Source organism: Abramis brama (assembly GCF_963993115.1).
Source record: "Abramis brama genome assembly, chromosome: 18".
Taxonomy (NCBI): domain Eukaryota; kingdom Metazoa; phylum Chordata; class Actinopteri; order Cypriniformes; family Leuciscidae; genus Abramis; species Abramis brama.
Window position 1 is genome coordinate 25853005 of NC_139980.1, and position 21908 is coordinate 25874912.

The window sequence follows — 21908 nt, forward strand, 5'->3', positions numbered from 1 at the left end:
ATAAGCTACATAAATTCATCAACTAACCATTCAGAAATGTTGTCTACATGTTGTTACTTCTTCTTGAGTCTCTCCATCTTTCTGACTCCAGTTTGAACATAAAAGGCTAAAAGTTTTAGAAATTTTCAGTGCATGTCTGTGTGAGTGCAAGCTGTTGAAGCTCCGCCCTCTGTGCCGGGATCAGCAGCTCATTTGCATTTAAAGGGACAGACACAAAACGGTGCGTTTTTGCTCACCCTCAAAAAGTGACAACTTTAACATGCTATATAAAAATATCTGTGGGGTATTTTGAGCTAAAACTTCACATACACACTCTGGGGACATCAAAGACTTTTGAAAAAGGTTATTATACCACCCCTTTAACAGTTTTTGAATGGGACCACAAGATCAATATAATTATTTGAAACAGTATGAAAATATTTTACTTTAGCCTATCCTTTATTGAAGTACTTTTTAAGCACAGTTACTGAATCCTAGTGATATGTGGCAATGACAGAAATCACAGAAGACAGTCAGGAAGACATTTTTATTTTTATCAAGACGAATTTTATATCACATTCTCATTACAAACAATTCATCAAGAGGAAAAAATGAGTGTTCATGGTTCAAAGTAATGCCCACTAGAGTGGCTATCGGTTCCTCTATTCTGCATTCATCTATTTAAATAAAATGATCATCGCTATAGACGCTCTGCAGGCCAATGCAACTGCCTCTTTTTCACATAAAGGAAAGTTCTCTGCGGGAACTTTCACGACCAATCAAATCAAGAGACACTAAGTGAAGGCACGCCCAAAGCAATCAAGCTGGTCAGACTCCATTGCTTATGGTTTTTTGGAATGCATATTTGGGAAAATAAAATAGGAAAACTTCCATAAAAATAAATATTCTCATAATATTTATACAAACATAAATATTACGTATTTAAATATTTATTTTGATATAAAATGTTTATTAAAAATGTCATAAAAAAACTATTCTCACAGTAGAGCTCAGTGGGGTTTTTTTTCTCCACATAGGCCCCCCAAGGTTGATTCTCTTAGGGTTACACAGTTTTAGATTGTAGGACAGCATAGCTTATAATAGTTCAGTCCCTGCCTGTGCCTTAACAATTAGTCCTGTTGTAGGCAGATTTAAAGTGTGTCTGTGGTGATTTATTCCTTCTTTCATCGCTCAAAGGGGAAATGCATTCTGAATTAAGACACTCTTAGGAGAGAGAAAAAATCATCAGTGGAACAATTTAGATGCAATATTCAGTCTGTAAAATCAAGTGCTCTATACTTTTAAAAGTTCAGGTGTTTTAAAGCATTTTACACACATAATTCAAGTAATTTCAGGTATGACGGATGACAACTCAACACGCAATTGATCCAGTCTTACACGTACTACATTATGACACTAGTAATGTTAAGAACAATGTCTTTTACACAATGAATATAACAGGAGAACATGAGAAATCAATGTTTACATTTTACATTAAAGGGATAATCTCTATCGGACCTTGTGAGTGGAATGCTCAAGTTTCTAAATCCCAAATGAATTTCTTATTTCCATACCATACCTGAAATAAATGTCATTATTAATCTAAAAGCTTGAACTGGATGGATTAAAAATAGTGTCAAGAATGACTGAACAAACATCGGCTCCGTAGCAGAAGTTTGAAAACTAGGCTAGGCTAAAAAAATTATGTCGTAATTCATTGCTGTGAATATATTTCTAAAGGCGTGAAGAGCTTGTGAAATGTAGAGTGGTCATTATAACTCAACTAACCCTTGGGGCCGTTAATTCACACAGGACGCGTGCACTTGCATTCAAAAACAAAGGATTGCAATGGAATGTAAGGATGTGTTTAAAAAGTTAATAATAGTATAACTTGAAATACTATACTAAAATATGTTGTTCATCGAGCAATATGTAGAAAAGGCTGGACATAAAGTAACTTTCAAAACACAGCAAGATGGATCGTAACAGAATCGAACTGAATACAGGACCAACAAGAAGCAGTGCAGCAAAAGAGACATCCGAGAAACAGCGCTACGAAATGGAAAGATCGCAGGATCTCGAGCAGTGTTGGGGTAATGCACTAAAATAACGTGTTACGCAATTGGATTACTTTTTCAAGTAATGAGTAAAATAACAAATTACTTGAAAATTTACAACAAAATATCTAAGTTACTTTTTTTGCAAATTACTTTGTTTTCCCCATTTACTTAAGGACAGCTATCCTCATCCTAAGTGCAGAGGCGTTATGTGTTAACATGATGCTTATTGTAGTTCTAGACTAAATGTGAGCAGGCATTTACTCATCTCACTTGCACAAAAACAGATTCAGTATTCTTCAACTAATAAAAACTGAATTGCAAACCTAGAATACTTTGCAAACCTGCAATAATTAAATATGTTAAATAATACAAATATACTTTATGTATTTAATCTCACTTTAATAACCAAATGTCTATGCTTCTGACCTTTGATGATCCAATTCAACCATACTAATAAGCTAAAATGGCTTAAGATGAACATCACATTTAGAAATTAGCGAAAACACAATTAGTTACTTTTTAGGGAGTAACACAATACTGTAATGCATTACTTTTAAATGTAAATGTCCCCAACACTGGTCTCAAGACCCTTTAAAAAAAATGATTTATTTTTTATCATGGCATGCCATTTTAAAAATGCAGCGCTCATAAGCAGGATGCTGAAAAAGCACGTTTGGTTAAGAAATTAATTTTAAAGTCATGATTCCATAGGATGATTCTTTAAAGACAAATGTAAAACTGTCACCAGACCAAGATGAGACACCCACAATAAACAAACAAACACAAAAACTGCAAGACTTCCACAAACTGTTGACCCAGAGCGCACATAACCTGAAAATATAATAGACTATAATAGAATATCTGTGTTTGTGAGATTGTGACAGGTTCAGAGAAAGTTCTCATTCCAGTCATAGGCACAATACAAGGACCTAGGAATCCTATAGCAACTACAAATGGTATGGCTTAGACTGAGGTTTGAATTTGGATTAGACAGCAAAGCACAGAAAATGCCACTATAACATCAAAAACGAATCAAATTACAAGAACCTAAGTGCAACCACATCAATTAATATGCTAATACTGATAAATATGGTCAGTAACCAGCACTGAGGTTTCAATTCTATGCAGTTAGTCTTCATAGTACTCTTGATACTATAACAAGCATCTTTACTACTAAATCTAAGATCAAATATGTGAATAATAGGCTATTGTAACTTTTAAAGAACATTTCTAAACATGACCGTTTCCTAAATAATCATCTATACCAAAATAATATGCAATCTAGGCAAACAATAAAATTTATTTTTGAGATGTTAAAGTATAGTTAGCCAGGCTCTCACAATGCAAAGCATCATGGGAATTCAATAGAGGGGCATCCAGTTGCTTAAAAACCATCTTATCAGGGTCATATTCAAGATGGTTTGATGTATACCAAAATATGCAATCTAGGCAAACATAAATATATTTTTTGAGATGTTAAAGTATAGATAGCCAGGCTCTCACAATGCAAAGCATCATGGGAATTCAATAGAGGGGCATCCAGATGCTTAAAAATCATCTTATCGTGGTCAGGGCCATGCTCCATTTGGGTTAGACTGCGAAACGACAAACTAAAGAAACAATCCAGTCACAAAACTACATCATACATTCATATGAGGAGGCACTTGTCACAAACAATGGGCTTCAATGAGGTAACTACAGATTAAACATGCATTAGATTCATTGGATCGATCACAATATGGCACTTCTTCACTGCGGATGACACGCTGAAAGTTCACTACATTTACATTTTTCAATACTAGCCATTCTTCATTTGCTGTAAACTTAACTCGGTTTAGTGAACTCGTCTGTAGTGCTTTCAAAGGCAAACAGAATGGAAAGGCTAATGGTAGTGAACTTTGGACGAAACAAAATCTTTGGGAGAGAGAAACCCCGAAACTTGAATGGCAGTGACATTAAACGACTAAAGATTTGTGCAAACTGTGGTCTTTCTTGTAATAAACCATCCATCTTAAACCCGCCCGTTCAGCATGGTTTCTTTGATTTGTGCGTGTGCGTCGCGTATATCACGACCCAGCATTATTCAAGCAAGTAATCTTAAGATTAAATTTAGGACATGTAAACTAAAAGATTTAGGTGATCACATCAGCTCAACACATCTCAATTTGTTCAACAGGATCTCAAACACAGTACGATTTTTATGACAGACCACTGACATCATAAAGTATCACATATAAACAAGACAACCCCTCACCTCCACCGCTGGCATCTGTTGACATTCTAACAGATGTTTTTCTCCTTGAGCCTGTGGGAAACTAAGTGTCCTTTAGGTCTGTTGTAGTATAGGAGATTTCACAAGGCTGTTTCCTGCACCGTATGGGCCAGGTCACAAGTTGGCTGGGCGGTTATCTGTTCTCCCTCCTCTTCCCTGATCTTGTTTTCCTCATTAGTGCAGGCAACACCGTTGCTATTTTTCTGGGCCATCAGGTAAGGCTGGTGGTCCAGACCTTTGGGCTATAGCCCATAATGAAAGTAGGAATATTGTAAATGAAACTGGATTTTGTAAGTGATGTCAACTGAGCATTCTATTGAGTTACCTTGTCTTCCAGTGGGGTTACACAGCAGAGTTTCTCCTTGTACCGTTGGGGCAGAAAGAACAGCAAAGTGCCAAGCACAGGGTAAATAGTACCTGGGTTTAAGTCCTTCTCCTTCCATGGCCCTGAGTGGACACACACCACAATAGTTTTTTTTTTTTAGCATAATAAACAGTAACCGCGTTTCCATTACCCTTCAGATTGCGCAAATTGAAATTGCGAATTGAAAATACGCCCAATGGAAACACGTCAATTTCGCAAAAACTCCCATTTATTGCAAAAAAGTTTTTACGCTCGCATGAGGTGGTTTTTCAGGCAATTCGAAAAAGGAATATTTCGCAAAACTGCAATGGAAACAGTTTTTGCGCATTTACAGGTCACCTGACTTAGAAGGCGCGGTGTGTTTGGACAGAATACGAGACGGAGTTCTTTATTGAATTCATAAAAGACAAAAGAATGACAGAAATACTGGATTCTAAACCTCAAAGAAATGCCACAATCAAGACCTCGGAGCAGAAATGACAAACCCAGAAACAACTCATATGTGCCGCTCACAGTATAAGGGTCTTTCCTTGCCATTAATGCTTGGATAACACGCCTACGTTCCCTTCCATTAATGATAATAATAATAATGTCTAGTGCGGTACGTGGCTGTGATATATATATAAACTTACCAACGTCCTTTGCCATGATTTTTGGAATGACTTATTGCAAGAGGAAAAAATGACGTTTTAGTCGCATAACATCGGTTAATGGAAACGCCGTCATTTCGCAATAGTTTTTTATCGAAAAAAAGAATATTTAGAAAAAAATCTCACAAATTTTGCGCGAATCTTTAATGGAAAGGCGCCTAGTGTTGTTATTGTTAACTAAAACTAAACTATTAAAGATTGTGTTCAGTAACTGAAATAAAGCTGAAATAAAATTAAATATAAATATTAGATGAAAAACTCAACAACAACAAAAAACCTTAGAAATGCTAATGAACTGGAAAAAGTTAAAAATTCTAAAATTACTTAAACGAAAACTGAAACAAAAATAAATAAAAGATATATATAATATATAAAAACTAAAAAAAATGACAAAAGCACATAAAATTATTCAAACTTAAACTAAACTAAAAACTAATTCAACATTTGTATAAATACTAAAATATTACATAAATGATATCAAAATACAACTGCTAATAATGTCATTGTAGACCAGGGGTTTTCAAACTTTTTAGCACAAAGGACCCTCTTATATGATGATACTGTTGTGATGGACACCTTTGCTAAAATATAAAGGCATCTATATATTTTTATGTGGTCATTTATATGTGCAAAACCAGTACACTTAAATATTATTAAAACAACATGTTTGTTTCCAAAAATAAATTATTAGCTTTAATATGTCACTATACTAAAGCAAATTACCAGTGTATCTACCCAATATTTATATAAGAGTAACAATTTTAAGTTGAAGTGTTTAGAAACACACTTTACCTGTGAGAAAACTGACCAGTAGTCCCACCACCACAACCGTGGTGGAATTATGAGCACTGTACCACATGTATGATAAAGAGTACAGAGCCTGAACTCCAGAGGGCCTGAAAAGACAAAAAGACACAATAAATGGGCCAGTTTAGTCTGTAATATAGCTATCATTTTTGAAAAGGTTTTATGAATTGTAATCAGGGGCCAGCTGCACTATCCCATTATGATAAAGTCAGCATGAAACAGAAGTTCTGATTCTTTTCTTGTCTTTTCTTTTCTTCCCTATTTTGACGTATAAGTATAAACGGCTTCTCAAAAAAGAAAGAAAATGTAGGAACTTGATTTTATCCATCAAGAATTGACTGGATGGTTGGATCATTGTGGTCTGCTATTGCTGTGATCTCATGTGAGTGACAGGTTGTCTCGCACTCGCACCAGTTTTCAGTCTCAAAATAGACCATTCTATGTTTTAATGCAACAACAGACTTCAAAAAAAGTTTTGACCAGTCGTATAACCTGTATGACCAGTTTATGCAACTGGCCACAGAAGCTAAAATAATCAGTTTCTGATTGGTCTAAAGTAGGGCTGCACAATTTGGGGAAAATGTCATATTGCGATAATTGAGGTCAATATTGCGATTGCGATATGCGATATAATAAACAAATGGTTTCATGAGTCAACTTGCTTGGTTCTCAAGGAAAATAAATGCACACACAGATTAGTGATAATCTGCCTAAAGAAAAAAGTTCTTTAGTCAAGAGCAGTGAGTGTTTTTCTCTGTTCCCTTTGTTCTTTGATTAACTTTAGCGACAGATATAATTAGTGGCTACTGTGTACTGTCCCTTTAAGACCAGCCGTTGCTCTCTTAAGGCGGGCGTACACGGTGCGAGTTCGGACCAGGATCGGACACTCGGGAGGTCGAGAGATATTGCACACGCTGCGAGTCAGTTTAACTGATAATCGCGTCAAAGCAGCTGGTACACGGCACGACTGTCTGTCCTGCACGAATTTTATCCCGAGCCGGCAGCAATCACGTGAGCTTTCGCGCTAAACACAGAGACCGTCAATGTTGCATGCAGCAGGCAAAGCTTCAGATAGAAAAAATGACAGAAATGTGTGTGCAAATGATTTGTTGTAAAGCAGAGAACAGTAGCCATTCCTTTAAGAGAGAGAGAGAGAGAGAGAGAGAGAGAGAGAGAGAGAGAGAGAGAGAGAGAGAGAGAGGTGTGTGTGTGTGTGTGAGACAGTGTATGCGCACCCTGTATGGTTGCTGCCACTGAGGTATAGCCCCACGTGGTTGTGTATGATTAGCAATAGGGGACAGCTGGTGAAAATCGGGCCGACTCCCCGAATTTTTTAAACATGTTTAAAAATGATCGGGAGGTCGGGGAGGTGCTCATAACATGCTCGGCTCGGCTCGTGATTCCTCTCACACGCTGCGAGCCGCGACCATGCGAGCATCACCGATTCCACTCGATTACTCCCGAGTGAAAAAAATCCTCTGCGAGCTCGTAAAAACAGCAAAAATCGCACCGTGTACGCCCGCCTTTAGACGCGGATCTCACACGCGCCTCATTCTCTCACGAGTCACAACTCTTCACCTTCATCATAAGACTACTCTTATGTTATGAAGATACTCGACAAAAAGACATTTTGGCATAATTGTGTGTGTTATTGTTCGTTCAAGCTCGAAAGAGAGCTGTATTCTGGCATGCTGTTTTGTGCGCACGCACGTTATTAGCGCGAGTCTTTCTGTGTGTCACAGTCAGGACATTCACAGGCAGCGCGTTCTTTTTTGTCTTATCGCGCATGAATGGTTTAAAAGTATTTGCATGAATAAGAGCGGGATCATGTAACACTAGCCAAAGGATGCCAAAAATTAAAGATGCTGCGTTAATTGCGTTAACAGCGCTAATTTGTTTATTTAATATAAAATCGCAGCATTTTGCGTCATATAATCGCGTAGGCTTGACATCGCGATTGCGATATGATTAATCGTGCAGCACTAAAGTAATCAAGTGTTTCAGAGCAGAAAATTGATTCTTGAGCACTATTCATTTCTTATAAAATACACACCTGGGTTTAGTTGTGAGTAGTGTCGTCATGACAGCTGTTGTCATGTTTCCTACATCAGGCATGATGGTGGCATTTATCCCAGGTGGAGACATACGTGAAACAAAACTGCCGATACCGATCCAGAAAGCCATGACCAGCCCTGATGCCAGTCCAACCAGAGCACCCTGAAAACACACTCAGTCCATGAAATGAAATCATACCATCAAATCATCTAATACATTTCACTGCACTAGTGACAAGTTACTTATTAAACAAAGATATTTACAAAACTGTTTTGGGTCAATAAATGCGTTTCTTGATTCTTGAACACCAAATCATCATGTAAAATGATATCTGATAGATCATGTTACACTGAAGACTGGAGTAATGCCATCATCATTGCCATCACATGAATCATTTTAAAATATATTACTATAGTAAAAAGTTATTTTAAATTGTAATACTATTTCACAATATCACTGTTTTGCTGTATTTTTGCAGCCGTGATGAGTATAAGAAACTTCTTTCAAAAACATTTAAAAATCTTATCGACCCCAAACTTTTGAACAGCTTTGTGTTTTGTTTGAATACTTTGCTTTTTGACTTACAGTGGAATTGGCCCAAGGAAAAAACATCCCAAGACAGAAAAGGCCAAGAAGAGGTCCTCCCACCATCCCAAATATACTGAGTGCCGCCTTAAGGATTTAGAAGGGAAAGAAGGGAAAAAACACAAGAGATAGACAGAAAGATTGTTAACTGTATAATTACATTTAATTAAATTACACCTCATATGTATTTGTATATATCTTATTATTAAATCCATGTTATGATAATCATGGACCTCACCTGCAGCACAGAGCCCATTAGGGATGCGAGGTACGCCATAGCTAGACACACAAGCCCATAGCCAATCGCTGTGGGGGAATATAATGACAAAAAAAAAAATCCCATGATCACAGGATGGGCTTTCAATTTAGTATGGACAATATCTTGTTTAATATCACTGTACTATAACCAGGAACATAAGGGGAGGAGAAGGACCACTCATTGAAAAATAAAAAATAAAGTTCTGCTTTTCAGACAGTTATTGAAAATTCACTTACCCAACATTTTAGACAACAGGGTGGCACGAGCCTCCGTCATGGCTGGGACATGTGGTTTGATCAAGTCCTCCATGGTAACTGTTGCCAGAGAGTTGAAGGCAGATGAGATTGTGCTATAAGATAAAGCAAACACATTTAAAGAAGAAAATTACAAAAATGTGAAAATTACAATAAGATTATGTAAGAAGATTTGTTATCTCAAACTCTGTTTGATACCTGAGAGCTCCACTAAACAGGCAGGCCACAAACAGTCCTGGTAAACCAGGAAGATCTCTCAACACATCCATTACAAAGTACAGTACCATCTACAGAGAGAGAGAGGTGGAGAGTGACTTTCTCATGATCCCATTGATCAAATTAACATACATTGCTACTCAAACGTTTGAGCTCAGTAGATTTTTTTGAAAGAAGTTAATACTTTTATTCAGCAAGGATGCATTAAATTGATTAAAAGTGACAGTAAAGACATTTATAATGTTACAAAAAAATATCAGTTTCAACTAAATTCTGTACTCAAAAAGAATCTTGGAAAAATATGTATAAAAATGTATTTTTAATGCACCAAATCAGCATATTAGAATGATTTCTGAAGGATCATATGACACTGAAGACTGGAGTAATGATGGTGAAAATTCTGATTTGCCATCACAGGAATAAATTGCGTTTTAAAATATATTAAACTAGAAAACAATCATTGTAATAATAAATAAATAAATCATTAAAATAATTTTTGATCAAATGAATGCAGCCTTGGTGAGCATAAGAGACTTCTTTAAAAAAAAAATAAGTTAAAATCTTACTGACTCCAAACTTTTGTACGGTAGTGCAAATTCAAAAATGATGTGCTGAATAACAGGAAATTATAAACTCACAGACAAAAGAGAATGATAAATGCTATAACACTTAAGAAAAAAATTAAATTAAACTAACAAAATGAATATTTTACTCTCTTTTTTCAGACCTGGTCATTTGTTTTGACGTAGCCCTTATCCAGGGGGCTCTCCTCCCCATATCGAGCGTACATAACAAGACCCATTAAACAGCCCAACGTGAGCACGACCTGTTGGCATGGAAACACTGCATAGCAGGACCTGGAGAACAAGACACCCGAAAACTTTTCATTATGTACTGGCCACTTTATGAAAACAAATATTAACCACCAAAATGCACGTAATAACAAAGCATGTCACTGTGGTGCTCTGAAATCACAGCGTTTTGTTGCAGTAATTTAATATAACAAATGAGCAAATGGTACATTAAACAAGTTTACAGTTTCGAGTTCTATTGACTTAACCAGAGCGAGGTGTTTTCTTACATGATGGCCTCTTTCTCTGTGCGGGAGCTGAGGTATCTCTGGACCTGAGCCTGATTCACTCCATACAGGGCCAGCATGAGGAAAACGCCCCCCACTCCTAGAGTCCAAAACGTGTGCCTCTCTAACGGGTCAGGGTTCAGGCTGCCACAGGGGACCACAAAACAATGAATCTAGGCTTCAATTGCAGTTCTGGTATGTGGATCAGTGTTTGTTAGATAATCTTAAAGGAACAGTTCACCCAAAAATGAATGACATGAGGCTGAGTTAATAATGACAGAACTGTAGTTTTTGGGTAAACCGTTCCTTCAAGTCAACTCATATCTGAAACAAAATGATATAAAATCGCAACACTCACTCGAGGCCTGAGATACGGCTGCCGTTTTGTGCTTTCCTCCATACTTCGGCGATGCCACCTGCCTGGTGGGTACCCACCACGATCACTGCCAGCTGCCCCGCAAACATCACGATTGTCTGGAACACGTCTGTCCAGATCACTGCTTTCAGACCCCCCTGGCACAGAGAAGAGAGGAACAGGTGAGTTAGAATGTAGACTACTATTCAAAGGTTTTTCAAATGTAAAAATGATTCCTGTGATGGCAAAGCTGAATTTCCAGCATCATTACTCAAGTCCAGAGAAAAACTTTTTTTTTTTAAATGTACAAATGCAGAATGTTTTCTGTGATGGGTAGGTTTAGAATAGTAGGTTTTTAACATTATAAATGTCACTTCTGATTAATTGCCTCTCCAACTTACCAATGCTGTATAAAGCGTGCTCACCAATCCCATGGCTAGCACTGCCCCCCAAAGGTCAAAACCTGTTACTGCGATCACAAACAAATTCAAAGAAACATTTAACAGAGAAACAAAACATGAAATAATCTGATATACAGTGACATGCATTTCTAGTAATGCATAAATAGTCTCATTTACCTGCATTTAGTGCAAGTGCGGGAGCATACAGAACGACTCCCATATAGATAACCTGCGGAAAAATACATGTACAATGTAACGGATGCTTTTCTGCAGGCCCATAATAACTTTTTTCTCTGAATTTCCCCATCTAGTAACTGATAGTTTTGAGAATCATTACACTTTAGATCCATAACGCTGAGTAAAATATTGTCCATATCAATGGGGGGTGTCAAAATATTGTTGTAGGTGTAAGGTCAAGTTTTTATATTGACAACAGGGCGTCTTTGTGCCTAGCAAAACTGGACTAAAAGACAATATTACTTTAGATTATTACTCCTTCAGGTTTTAATAACTTGTTGCAAACACCCAGGTTCTACTCATAACTCACCATCTGAAAGATGAAGGTCGCAGTGCCACATATCCGAACACTTTTACAAAAACGAAGCTCCAGATACTATGAAGAGGAGAAAGAACGCAATTTAATACAAATAGAAACACCACAGAGCATAGTCCGGTGGCGTAGTGAAAATACCGTTACCAAGGTGATAAAAGCACCAAATTTTGCATGGTGTTTCCTTAGGGTCTATAGTGTAATTTTGGCCTAGGAGCCCTCGTAAATAAATGTTGTAACGTCATTTTAGAAGTATATCATTATCAATGAAATATGCTTAAAAACACAGAGATTTTCAAGGCCCTGTAATTGATAATTAGGAGTCGTTACAGTTGCATTTGCAAAGAGGTGAGAAGTCTAGACTTGCTTTGCCACATTTGCAGGTGGAACAATCCCCCTTACAGCAACATTTGATACGTTTTCTGCAGGCTGTGGGGACTTCTGGAAGTGTCATCCAAACTGGTTCCCAAGACCCTGATTCCAAGTCCCTTGGAGAAGGAATACCTTGCTGTGAGAGTGTGCTGGTCGCCCAGATTCCAGTCTGATAAACTGCCCGTCTGATGTGCTGCTGTAGAGTATCGTGGGTGGGTGGCAGTTTCTCCATTGTCCTACTCCCATAGCAGAAGAGTTCTTTCCTCTTATGGACAATGGAGCTTGAAGGACTGGACTTGTCATACAAGATGACAGTCAGTCTCTCAAGCTTTTGTAACTGCCATGAAGCAGCATCTAATTTTTGGAATGGATTTCTGGCAAGGGAAGCAAATACTTCAGTGACTTTATCATAGGCTTGCCAGGCCCGCCAAACTGACTTCTTACCCTTCCCAGTGAAAGCAGATGTTGTATCACACCCTGAATAGGCATGGAACATCAACAGTGCTTGAAACTTGTCCTTGCCCAGACTTTTACATAATTGTTATGGTACAATCTGTACTTTTTGCCCATGCCAAAAGCCACCCAGATGTCACTCAAAGATTGAATCACAAGTAAATCATGGAATAGCCCTTCAAGAATCACAATGACATCAGTGTCCACAGTACGCACATGGACAGTTTTTGCTCCTTGCTCCAGGGTATGCTGTATATGAACCACAGTCCAGGTGTCTGCCTCTTCATGATTGCAACTGCTCATGGTGCTGCTGGAACCAAAGGAAGATACAGCTTGCCCTGATGTGATATATAGCCTGTGTCTTCTAAGATGAACTCTGTTTTAGCTACAGATTCATCTGTACACTTATGGCTGTCAATAGTGACTAGATCTTTAAAATCATCCAAGAAAGGGTTTGTTGTGTTGAGAAGCATACGATATTTGATGTTCAATTAATTCATAGTAATGGATAACACATTAATGTGGAACTGCACCACTAGGGGCTCTAGTGAGGAACTGTGTTTAGTAAAAGTGATGAAGAAGAATAAAGTTGGGTATGTGAGTTGTACACCGCATGGAGTGTGTTCTGTTAAAGTGTGAAAACACCACAGGGTTGTCCATTCTTTTAATAGTTTCAGACAGGTTGGCTACATGTCTTTGAAATGTCTTCTGTGTGGAAAGACACTGTTCATGATAGTGGAAGTTCTTAGGATTATCTATGTCATTTTCAGGAAGAAAGTCCTCTTCAAATTCTTTCAGCAATCTTCCCAACTCTGGTCCAGAGATCATCCATCGTCTGAAAGCATTTGGGTTTTCTGTGAGACCAACTGCACCACCGCAACCTTTCACAATCTTATTCTCTTGTTCATGAGCTTGGTCGAAAGGTATTGCAGAGAACTTGTTGTATGTCTTTGAGAGAACCCAGTGTGAATGCTTTTCGAACTCATCCTTGATGGTGCTGGCAAAGGCTTCATGTCCCTGATGTGGACAGACACCCAACTTGCATAGTTTGTATGGTCCAAGGCAAAAAATAGAGGGATGAGTTCTTCTAAAACTTCTACATATAGAAGGAAGTTCTTCTCTCTGTGAGCTCTGACAAAAATGAGAATGAGGGTTTCATCTTAGTATTAGATCCCAATACATGAAAGTTGGACTCTTCTTCAGCATGTCATTTCTCCAAGTGATAAAGGTATCTTCATCTTTGGGGCCAGCAATAAGCCTAAAAGCTTCCTGCTGTAGATTGTGAAGTGACAGTAGAGTGACTTGGTCTCCATGACACGCACCATGTCTGGTAACTGCTGTAAAGCCGCTTTGAAACAATCTACATTGTTAAAAGCGCTATATAAATGAAGATGACTTGACTTGGTGCGAGTTAGGTGTGCTGCTTTCAGAAATGAGTCAGCCTTTCCAAGATGCTATTAACTTCTGCTTCAGTGAGTGCTGTCGTCCAACCAGAGCATCGTCCAACCAGAGCACTCTAAGAGGTCGCCAAGTGTATTCCAAGTGTATTCCTTAGTTGGACATTAAAGGTATAGCGGAGGATTTTTTACTTCCGGGTGGATCACCTATACTATTGGTCCTCCTAATTGTCAATCATTCTGGTGAATCAATCAAACTTATTCAAAAAGTGGAGAGGGAGGGTCTTATCTAAATTTCGGAAAGATCCTCCACTATACCTTTAAGCATAAAAGAACGAACGAATTCTGACCTGCAACACATCTACAATAGGCAACCAAAATAACTGAAAGTACATCTAGCTATGTACTGTCACACACAAATAGGATTTAATGTGATGTGATGCAGCCTAACATAAAACTAATGACCAAACTATGAACTCAGTAGATAGCTATATGAATGACCTAGTTGAATTGAAAAATAAAAGAGAAAACCAAGATTTCTTAACATTTAAGCATTTTTGCTGCCTTTTTTAAATAATTCCGCCTATATTATACAGGGCTTTTTGAGATTTTTTTTGAGTATAAGGAGTCTTGGCACTCTGTTTTACACTTATAATTTGGAAGATCTACTGGTCTGAGCACAAATGAACAAAATGAAGCTTATTCAGTGGTCTTAAAAGGCCATTAACCTGAAAGTTTTACTTAATAGAGAAAAAAAAACGTTTTTCATGAATATTGTTTTTTAAGTAATTTGACACTAAATTTCAATATTTCAGCTGGGCTCCTAGGCTGAAATCATTTAGGAGGTCCTAAAGATGTAAAATGTGGTGCTTTTATCACCTCGGTAATGGTATTATTTAATATGTGCACTACCCAACTGGACTAGCAGTTCTATGTTCAGTTTGATTACTGCAATTTACAAAAATGACAAAATTATGTTTAATCAACAATGATAATAATAAGAAATGTTTCTTTAGCAATAAATCAGCATATTAGAATGATTTCTGAAGGATCATGTGACACTGAAGACTGGAGTAATGTCTGCTGGAAATTCAGCTTTGTCATCACAGGAATAAATTACATTTTACAATATAATAAAATAGAAAATATTATTAAATTGCAATTATATTTCACAATATTGCTGTTTTTACTGTATTTTCGATCAAATAAATGCATCCTTGGTGTGAGACTTCTTTTAGAAACATTAAAAAATCTTGCCCATCCCAAACTTTGGAAAGGTAGTGTACACCTTATTTACTGTCATAAAACAGTATATTTGATCTCTGGAATGCTTTTTGATTGGTCAGCATCATGCTGTCAAATATATTTTTTATAATGTTGGGGTTTATTTTGCTATGATGACTTGATGGTAATTATTCGTTTTAAAACAGTCTGAGACCACTAGTGAGAGAATGCTTCCATTTTGCACTCTTTCAAAAAAAACTGCAAGACAGTTTATAGGGATTTCACCCTTTTTAATAAATATCAATAGCTGTTCCATGAACTTTCCAGTTGTTTGATGATTACTGGATAGTGATTTTTTAATGAATTACTCACTGACTGTACCGGTTTGATTGATTCATTAAAAGAAGAACCAACTTCAATTCCCAAATTGTGACTGACTCCAGTCTCTCAAACAAACTAATAAAGTGAATTTCTATAGTGCTACCTCATAGGCGCTGCTGAGGCGGAGCCGATAGAAAACCGGAATGAAAATGTGTGCAGGGATGAGCAGGCCCAGGAAGTAGGAGCAGCCCAGGAACCAGTACTGCGTGCCATGTGTGTAAATCTCCGATGGGGCGCCCAGGATGGCCACCGCTGATTGAAAAGTGGCCAGCAGCGAAAGAGACACCGGAAGGCAGCGCATGCTGCGGTCGGCCAGCAGGAACTCCTGCGTGGTCCTCTGGCGACCCCCTGAGAAGGCGTAGTAAAGGCCGATTCCAGCGGAGGCCACTAGCAGCAAGACGAAAATCACGTAATCCACCGTGCTGAAGTGCATTTGAACTACGTCCCCCATGATGCCGTGAGCGATGTGGCCCCTGGATGATCAGTGAAGGGTCAGTGGATAGTTACACTTTGGGTCATCGTGAAGGATTGCAGGTGATGTGCTGTAAAAAATTAAAAGACTGTTTAGGCCAAAATGCAAACAGAATATAAATAAAGTTAAAGTTATACTTTGCAGGCAAAAAGAAACATTTACACTAATGCATTACAGAACAAGTGCAAAATGGCTCAAAACACACACAATATATTTTAAATCACTATTTTGTTGCTCTCAAAAATCAATGCAAGCTTGCAGTCGTTTGTGGATGGGTGAGATTTAAGCGAGAAGTATGTGAAATACACTGTTGCTACAGCCGCCAATTTATTTTATAGTATCAGTAGAATTAATAGAACTGCTGCTGCAAAGACAGAAATATCACTAGAGTTAAAGCTGAAGCACCGCTGGCTTGCCTCCATTTGATAAAAGCTCTACATTATGTTTTCTGAGCTGCTGGTAGGTGATCTTAGGACGCAGCATGATTTTAGCAGTCCTTTAGTATTTGACATCAAAGGTTTAATAAAAAAAAAAACAGAAGACACCTCCTCTATGCTAAAGATTAATCTGATTCTGACTGAATCTGATCCACTCAAAACTTATGTAAGTGCATAAAATCATTTTAAAGCTATGCAATCTCATTATCACTATTCTATGAAGTTGAAAATTATGAAAAGTATAAAGTATGATATATAACACCAAAAAAACACCAGTTTATCAATCACACTACTGGTCTTGTGAGGCACATTATGAGTTATCATGTGACTTAGAGATTTTTTCTTTTTAATTGAATAGGCTCTCGTGCCTCTAGGGCTTCCCGTCTATTCAAACCAGCTTACAACAACTAGTCTAACAAATTCTGACATTCTGTAAGGTTCAAGCTTATTCACACAAACTTGTGCTCAATGCAAAAATCACTGTGGTTTAGTGTATTCAGTCCAGAGAAGTCAGACATGAATCATGATTCATGAGGAATGAAAAAAAAAAAAAGTGTAATTTTTTACAATTTACAAGAGGACGATGCGGATGACATATGAGATTAAGAGACTTCTTTCAAAAACATAAAACAATCTTATCAACCCATATTTTCTGAACAGTAGAGTAAACTGATCAGAAGGGAGAACTATTTCATTTCATTGAACGTTTCCACTGTTTAAATTCATCTGCACACATTTAGCAGCAGGCAAGTTAAGATCCCATAAAATGGTTAAAGGTCAAACATGATACTAAACTTTCTTGCAACTGTGTAAGTTTGCTAACTCACTTACTGATTACAAGTGCAAAAATCTGTAAATTAGTTGCATACAATAGAGCCACAATCCTGTCATGTCCATTGGAACAATACGTCCTACAATGAGAAACCATGTGATTCTAGTAAGCTGCAGGCAGGGGACCACAGCAAATATGCCATTTTTCATATTTAGGTAGAGCTGCACGATTCTAGATAAATTAAGAATCACGATTTCTTGTTTCAAATAGAGATCACGATTCTGAACAGACAAACTAAACAAAATAACATGTAATTTACTAGAGGTTCTGACAAAATATTAATTGCTGCAGTCTATTTAAAAAATGTTTAATTTATTTAGGTTTGAATACAAAAAACTCACTACTTAACTTGTTTCATTACTGGATGAATCAGCATTTTTGAATGAATCTCACACACACACACACACACACACACACACAAAGTAAATGAATTGGTACTCTGACAGTCAGCCAGTGAGTACATTGTACAACCAGTTCTCTGGAATCTGAGCAAATAATAATAATAAATAAGATTACAGCATTATTTTATCATTTTATTGGATTTGATAGTTGTTTACAGTATATCAAGCATAAAACTCAAGCAAAAGCTCAATTCAAGATTCATTTTGAGTGATCAAAGCTGTTGCGTTGGCTAGTTTGCTAAAAGATAAGTCTCACATACGGCATGATAAGACTCTGTGGCAACTCAGATAACAACGCCACACAAGAGATGTTTGGGTTGGGATGGAGGGTTGCACACCAATTTAATCTTTCTAATTTCTTATTTGAAAGAAAAGAAAGGACAAACCTGTTCTTATCTGCAGAACAGTGAATAAAATGCAAGGACACACAGGCCAAGATTTGTCGACCCTTCTTTCTTGTCATGGTGGAAAACCATTGTTTTTTGAGTAAAAAAAAAAAAACTAAATCTATTATGGATATGTATCCAGGGCAAAAAAGAGACAAGCCTGAATCCTTTCTATGGTCACAAGGCTTTTCATGATCAAACAGTGGGATAAATGCGCAGCAAAGTGTCTGTCTGATTTTCTTTAGCCTCTATGATCAAGCTCTGCTCCTGCTTATTAAACACAGTTTATGACTCATGAACAGCATCAGAACTCACTGTACAACACAGCATGCCCTGATTAAGATGATCAGATAGTAAACATCAGCTGTTCTAACCATCCAATCAACTAACAATCCAACTGTCCCATTATTTGTGCTAGTTCAGCATGGGTTCCTGTAAAATTTAGGCTTAACTTTTAAAAAAGCAGTTTTATTGAGTGGGATTAACTCTAAAAATAAAACACTTTCTAGTACCAAAAGAGTAAATCTAGCTTGAAGTACAACTTTCAATTTGTAGCTCTAGTTACGTGGCGAGGCTGTCATTCAGGAACCTTTATTATTATAATAGCAAAATATTTTTAATTTTTTTTTTAATATTTTATATAATTTTATTAATATTTATTTTGATTTTCATAACAGGTTCTAATTTCTAATGTTCTAATATTACATATCTCAAAACTGAATTGAGATATGAAGGTACGTGTCATTCAAGTACATAAAATGACATCTATAAGGACCTAATTAAACCAATTAAAATTGAAAAACTAATAATAAGGTCAGCTAATAATAATCAGACGTATCACTGATAGACAATGCTTTACAATTAAGAAAAACTGCATAAAAAAAAAAAAAATCAAACTCAAGACACTTTTAGACTCGTCAGCAAATCAGAAAACAGGAAATAAAACGGGACAATGATTTTAATAGAACAAGTTCTGACATGAATTATAGCACTGGTGAAAAGAAGTAAGTGAAAAGCTTTCACGCTACTTAAAATACCAAGCTCACAGCATGCTAGAGGTCCAACCAACATGATTAACAATGCCTGAAAAGTCATTGTTTCGCCACCATCAGGATTAGCAACTTGAGAGAAACGGGCTACATGTAAACTGCCAAAGCAATGAAAGGGAAAATTCTGTCATCATTTACTCATCCTTAAGTTGATCAAAACCCATAAGACTTTAACCCTGAAACCTAATGCTGTGCCTATATTAACTGTAGAGCATGTATGCTTTTTTTTTTTTTTTTTGAAAGAACAAAAATTCTTTGAAGTCTTGACAGTGTTCAGACAAAAAGTATCGGTTTCTGATCGCCAAACATTAGTGTATGTAATGTAATAAACTACATTTTCTGGGATCTACATTTTCTGGACAGCTGTGTGAACTTGAGGGGAACTGACTATGTCCACTAAAATGGCCAGCTGGTTAAAAGAAATTGCAAACATTTTTTCCAGGACAAATAATTACAATCCATGTTCTACCACTTCTAAACCAAGGAAAAGACAAATAATGAGTGAAGAGAATGTAACAAACACAGTTAATCACAGTTGTTTCACTGAATAATAAATTAGATTTTGGTTTGTTTTTCACCAAATCCTAACATATTCCCTCAGAACACTTGGAAAATACAGCACTAGTCATATGGGATCATTCTGTGATGCTTTTGCATCTTTTTGTGTATTCATTGCCATTATATCGATAAACATGAACAGGACATTTTTTTTAAAGTTTCTCATTATAAGGTCTGAAAAAGAAACAAGGTTGTGTGGCATTAGAACAGGGTTCACCAATATCGGTCCTGGAGGGCCGCTGTCCCTGCAGAGTTTAGCTCCAACACACCTGTTTGAAAGTTTCTAGTATGCCTAGTGAGACCTTGATTAGCTGGTTCAGGTGTGTTTAATTGGGGTTGGAGCTAAACTCTGCAGGACAGCGGCCCTCCAGGACCGAGATTGGTGAACCCTGCATTAGAACAACACCAGGGTGAGTAAATATTCCAGTTTGCTCAGGTATGAACATGTGCACTTTATAGTCGTGCGTAGTCTGCGTATAATGCTCAACTCTTATTTTAGCTCTTTTTAGTTCTTATTTAACTGCTATGTTTAGCCCATTTAATATAATTTAATTATGTAGTTTAGTTTTTGTAGTCCTGCATTTCTGTGTTTGTCTCGTGTAGCACCATGGTAGTGGAGAAACACTTATGTTTCGCTGTGAACAGCCTGTATAAGCTGAAATCACAATATAGCTACTCTGACAGGATTTTCATTTTTGGGTGAACTATACCTTTAAACTTCTCCAGCCAACAAAATATTTATTGGGGCTGTAACGTTACATCCTTTTACAACAGCTACTCGACCTTCCAAACCAATGTGGCTGATTTGATTGCAATGCTATGCAAACGTTATCTGTTTCAAGATCAGTCCAAATGACATCTGATAAATCCAAGCACTTCGCCATAATGACAGCCTTACTGGCACATTGATTCATAATGACAAATAATGTCCTGGTCACTTTTAAAAATTATATTAAAAAGCATATAATTGTTTTCTCGTTTTATTAAAAATAAAATACAACCTGGATTCTTGATATAAATATTATATTATTAAACTAAAACAGTTCTGACATGTCGCGCGTGTTCAGTCAGTGACACCATGGCATTTTCCATATGCGTTTAAATGGCGGCATACGACACTTTTTTTCAAATTGTAATCTAATCAAAAACGACATTTGATGTACGTATCATCAAAGAAAATGGCGTTTAAAATGAAAATCGTTCACTGTTCCCGGGCGGTCAATGTCTCAACCGTGGTCTCAACTCACGCGAGCAACAGAGCCACGAGCTCGAGAAAGAATAGATTACGCGCGTGCAGGCTACTGTTAAGAAACAACGGCTAGGGATATTTGATTTCATAGTTAGATAAGTTATATGTTTAACCCGATGTTGCGTAAAGCTACGAAAAGCTGTGTTGCTGGTTGCCACAACGTGCTGTGAATGACTGTCCTTTACATGCAATCGGAAAATACCACTCTGTCTAAAGGAAATGACATGCTGATGTAAAAGGTTGACACCATTTCGTCACGAAAAAACGCAATGTGCGCAGCCAAGTAAACCATATACAGTGATACTAAGTGTACACTGCAACGTATATAAATAGAAATCTCCAATTATAATAAACGAAGCTGCCTACGCTTGCAGTTTTTAGAACGTTTTTTAGCGACCTTGTTATTCATTCTGCTCAGCTATCATGTATTATCTTACCTTGGTCAGAGTTCATGCGATGAATAATGAGTGATGAATGGAGAAAGGTTTAAACAGTGTCTGTTCAGACCACCCCTACTCTCCTTGACATCACGCAAAGGTTGCTGCTGCTCCATTGATGCACATGTGCTTCTGACGTCACACTGTAACGTCATGTCACCACCTCACTCACGACCAAAACATTAAACCCATAATTAATAAGTACAAAAAATACTTATTTATTGAAGAGATATGACGAGATCTTTCATGTACCATAAATACTTGTTTTACCTACATGTGTTACATTGTGCAATATGTTTGAATGTGTATATGCTTGAACATTTTCAAAATCCTCTAAAAGGTACTGTAATTTCTCTTGCAATATTAATAATAATT

The 21908-nt window shown here is 37.1% G+C and overlaps 1 protein-coding gene across 1 annotated transcript; it reads right to left on the minus strand.

The window, feature by feature from the left end:
• Window positions 1–512: 512 nt before the first annotated feature.
• On the minus strand, window positions 513–21668 carry slc5a6a (solute carrier family 5 member 6a). Its single transcript, XM_084090511.1, has 16 exons — window positions 21534–21668; window positions 15816–16254; window positions 11883–11948; window positions 11513–11564; window positions 11336–11403; window positions 10938–11092; window positions 10583–10723; window positions 10229–10358; window positions 9484–9572; window positions 9268–9380; window positions 9011–9078; window positions 8773–8859; window positions 8186–8349; window positions 6118–6221; window positions 4637–4758; window positions 513–4553 (listed from the first exon to the last, which is right to left on the minus strand). Exons 2-16 carry the CDS (start codon window positions 16161–16163, stop codon window positions 4392–4394), a joined length of 1869 nt encoding a protein of 622 aa, XP_083946637.1. The 5' UTR covers window positions 16164–16254; window positions 21534–21668; the 3' UTR covers window positions 513–4391.
• Window positions 21669–21908: the final 240 nt, after the last annotated feature.

What these genes read in the sequence shown, in the direction of transcription:
- slc5a6a (XM_084090511.1), bottom strand. Translation starts at nt 16,163, where the DNA reads ATGGGGGACGTAGTTCAAATGCACTTCAGCACGGTGGATTACGTGATT. An exon ending in ACGTCAAAACAAATGACCAG is followed by an intron (nt 9,573 to 10,228) that starts GTCTGAAAAAAG and finishes CTCTCTCTGTAG; the next exon opens with ATGGTACTGTACTTTGTAAT. An exon ending in TAATGGGCTCTGTGCTGCAG is followed by an intron (nt 8,860 to 9,010) that starts GTGAGGTCCATG and finishes TAAATCCTTAAG; the next exon opens with GCGGCACTCAGTATATTTGG.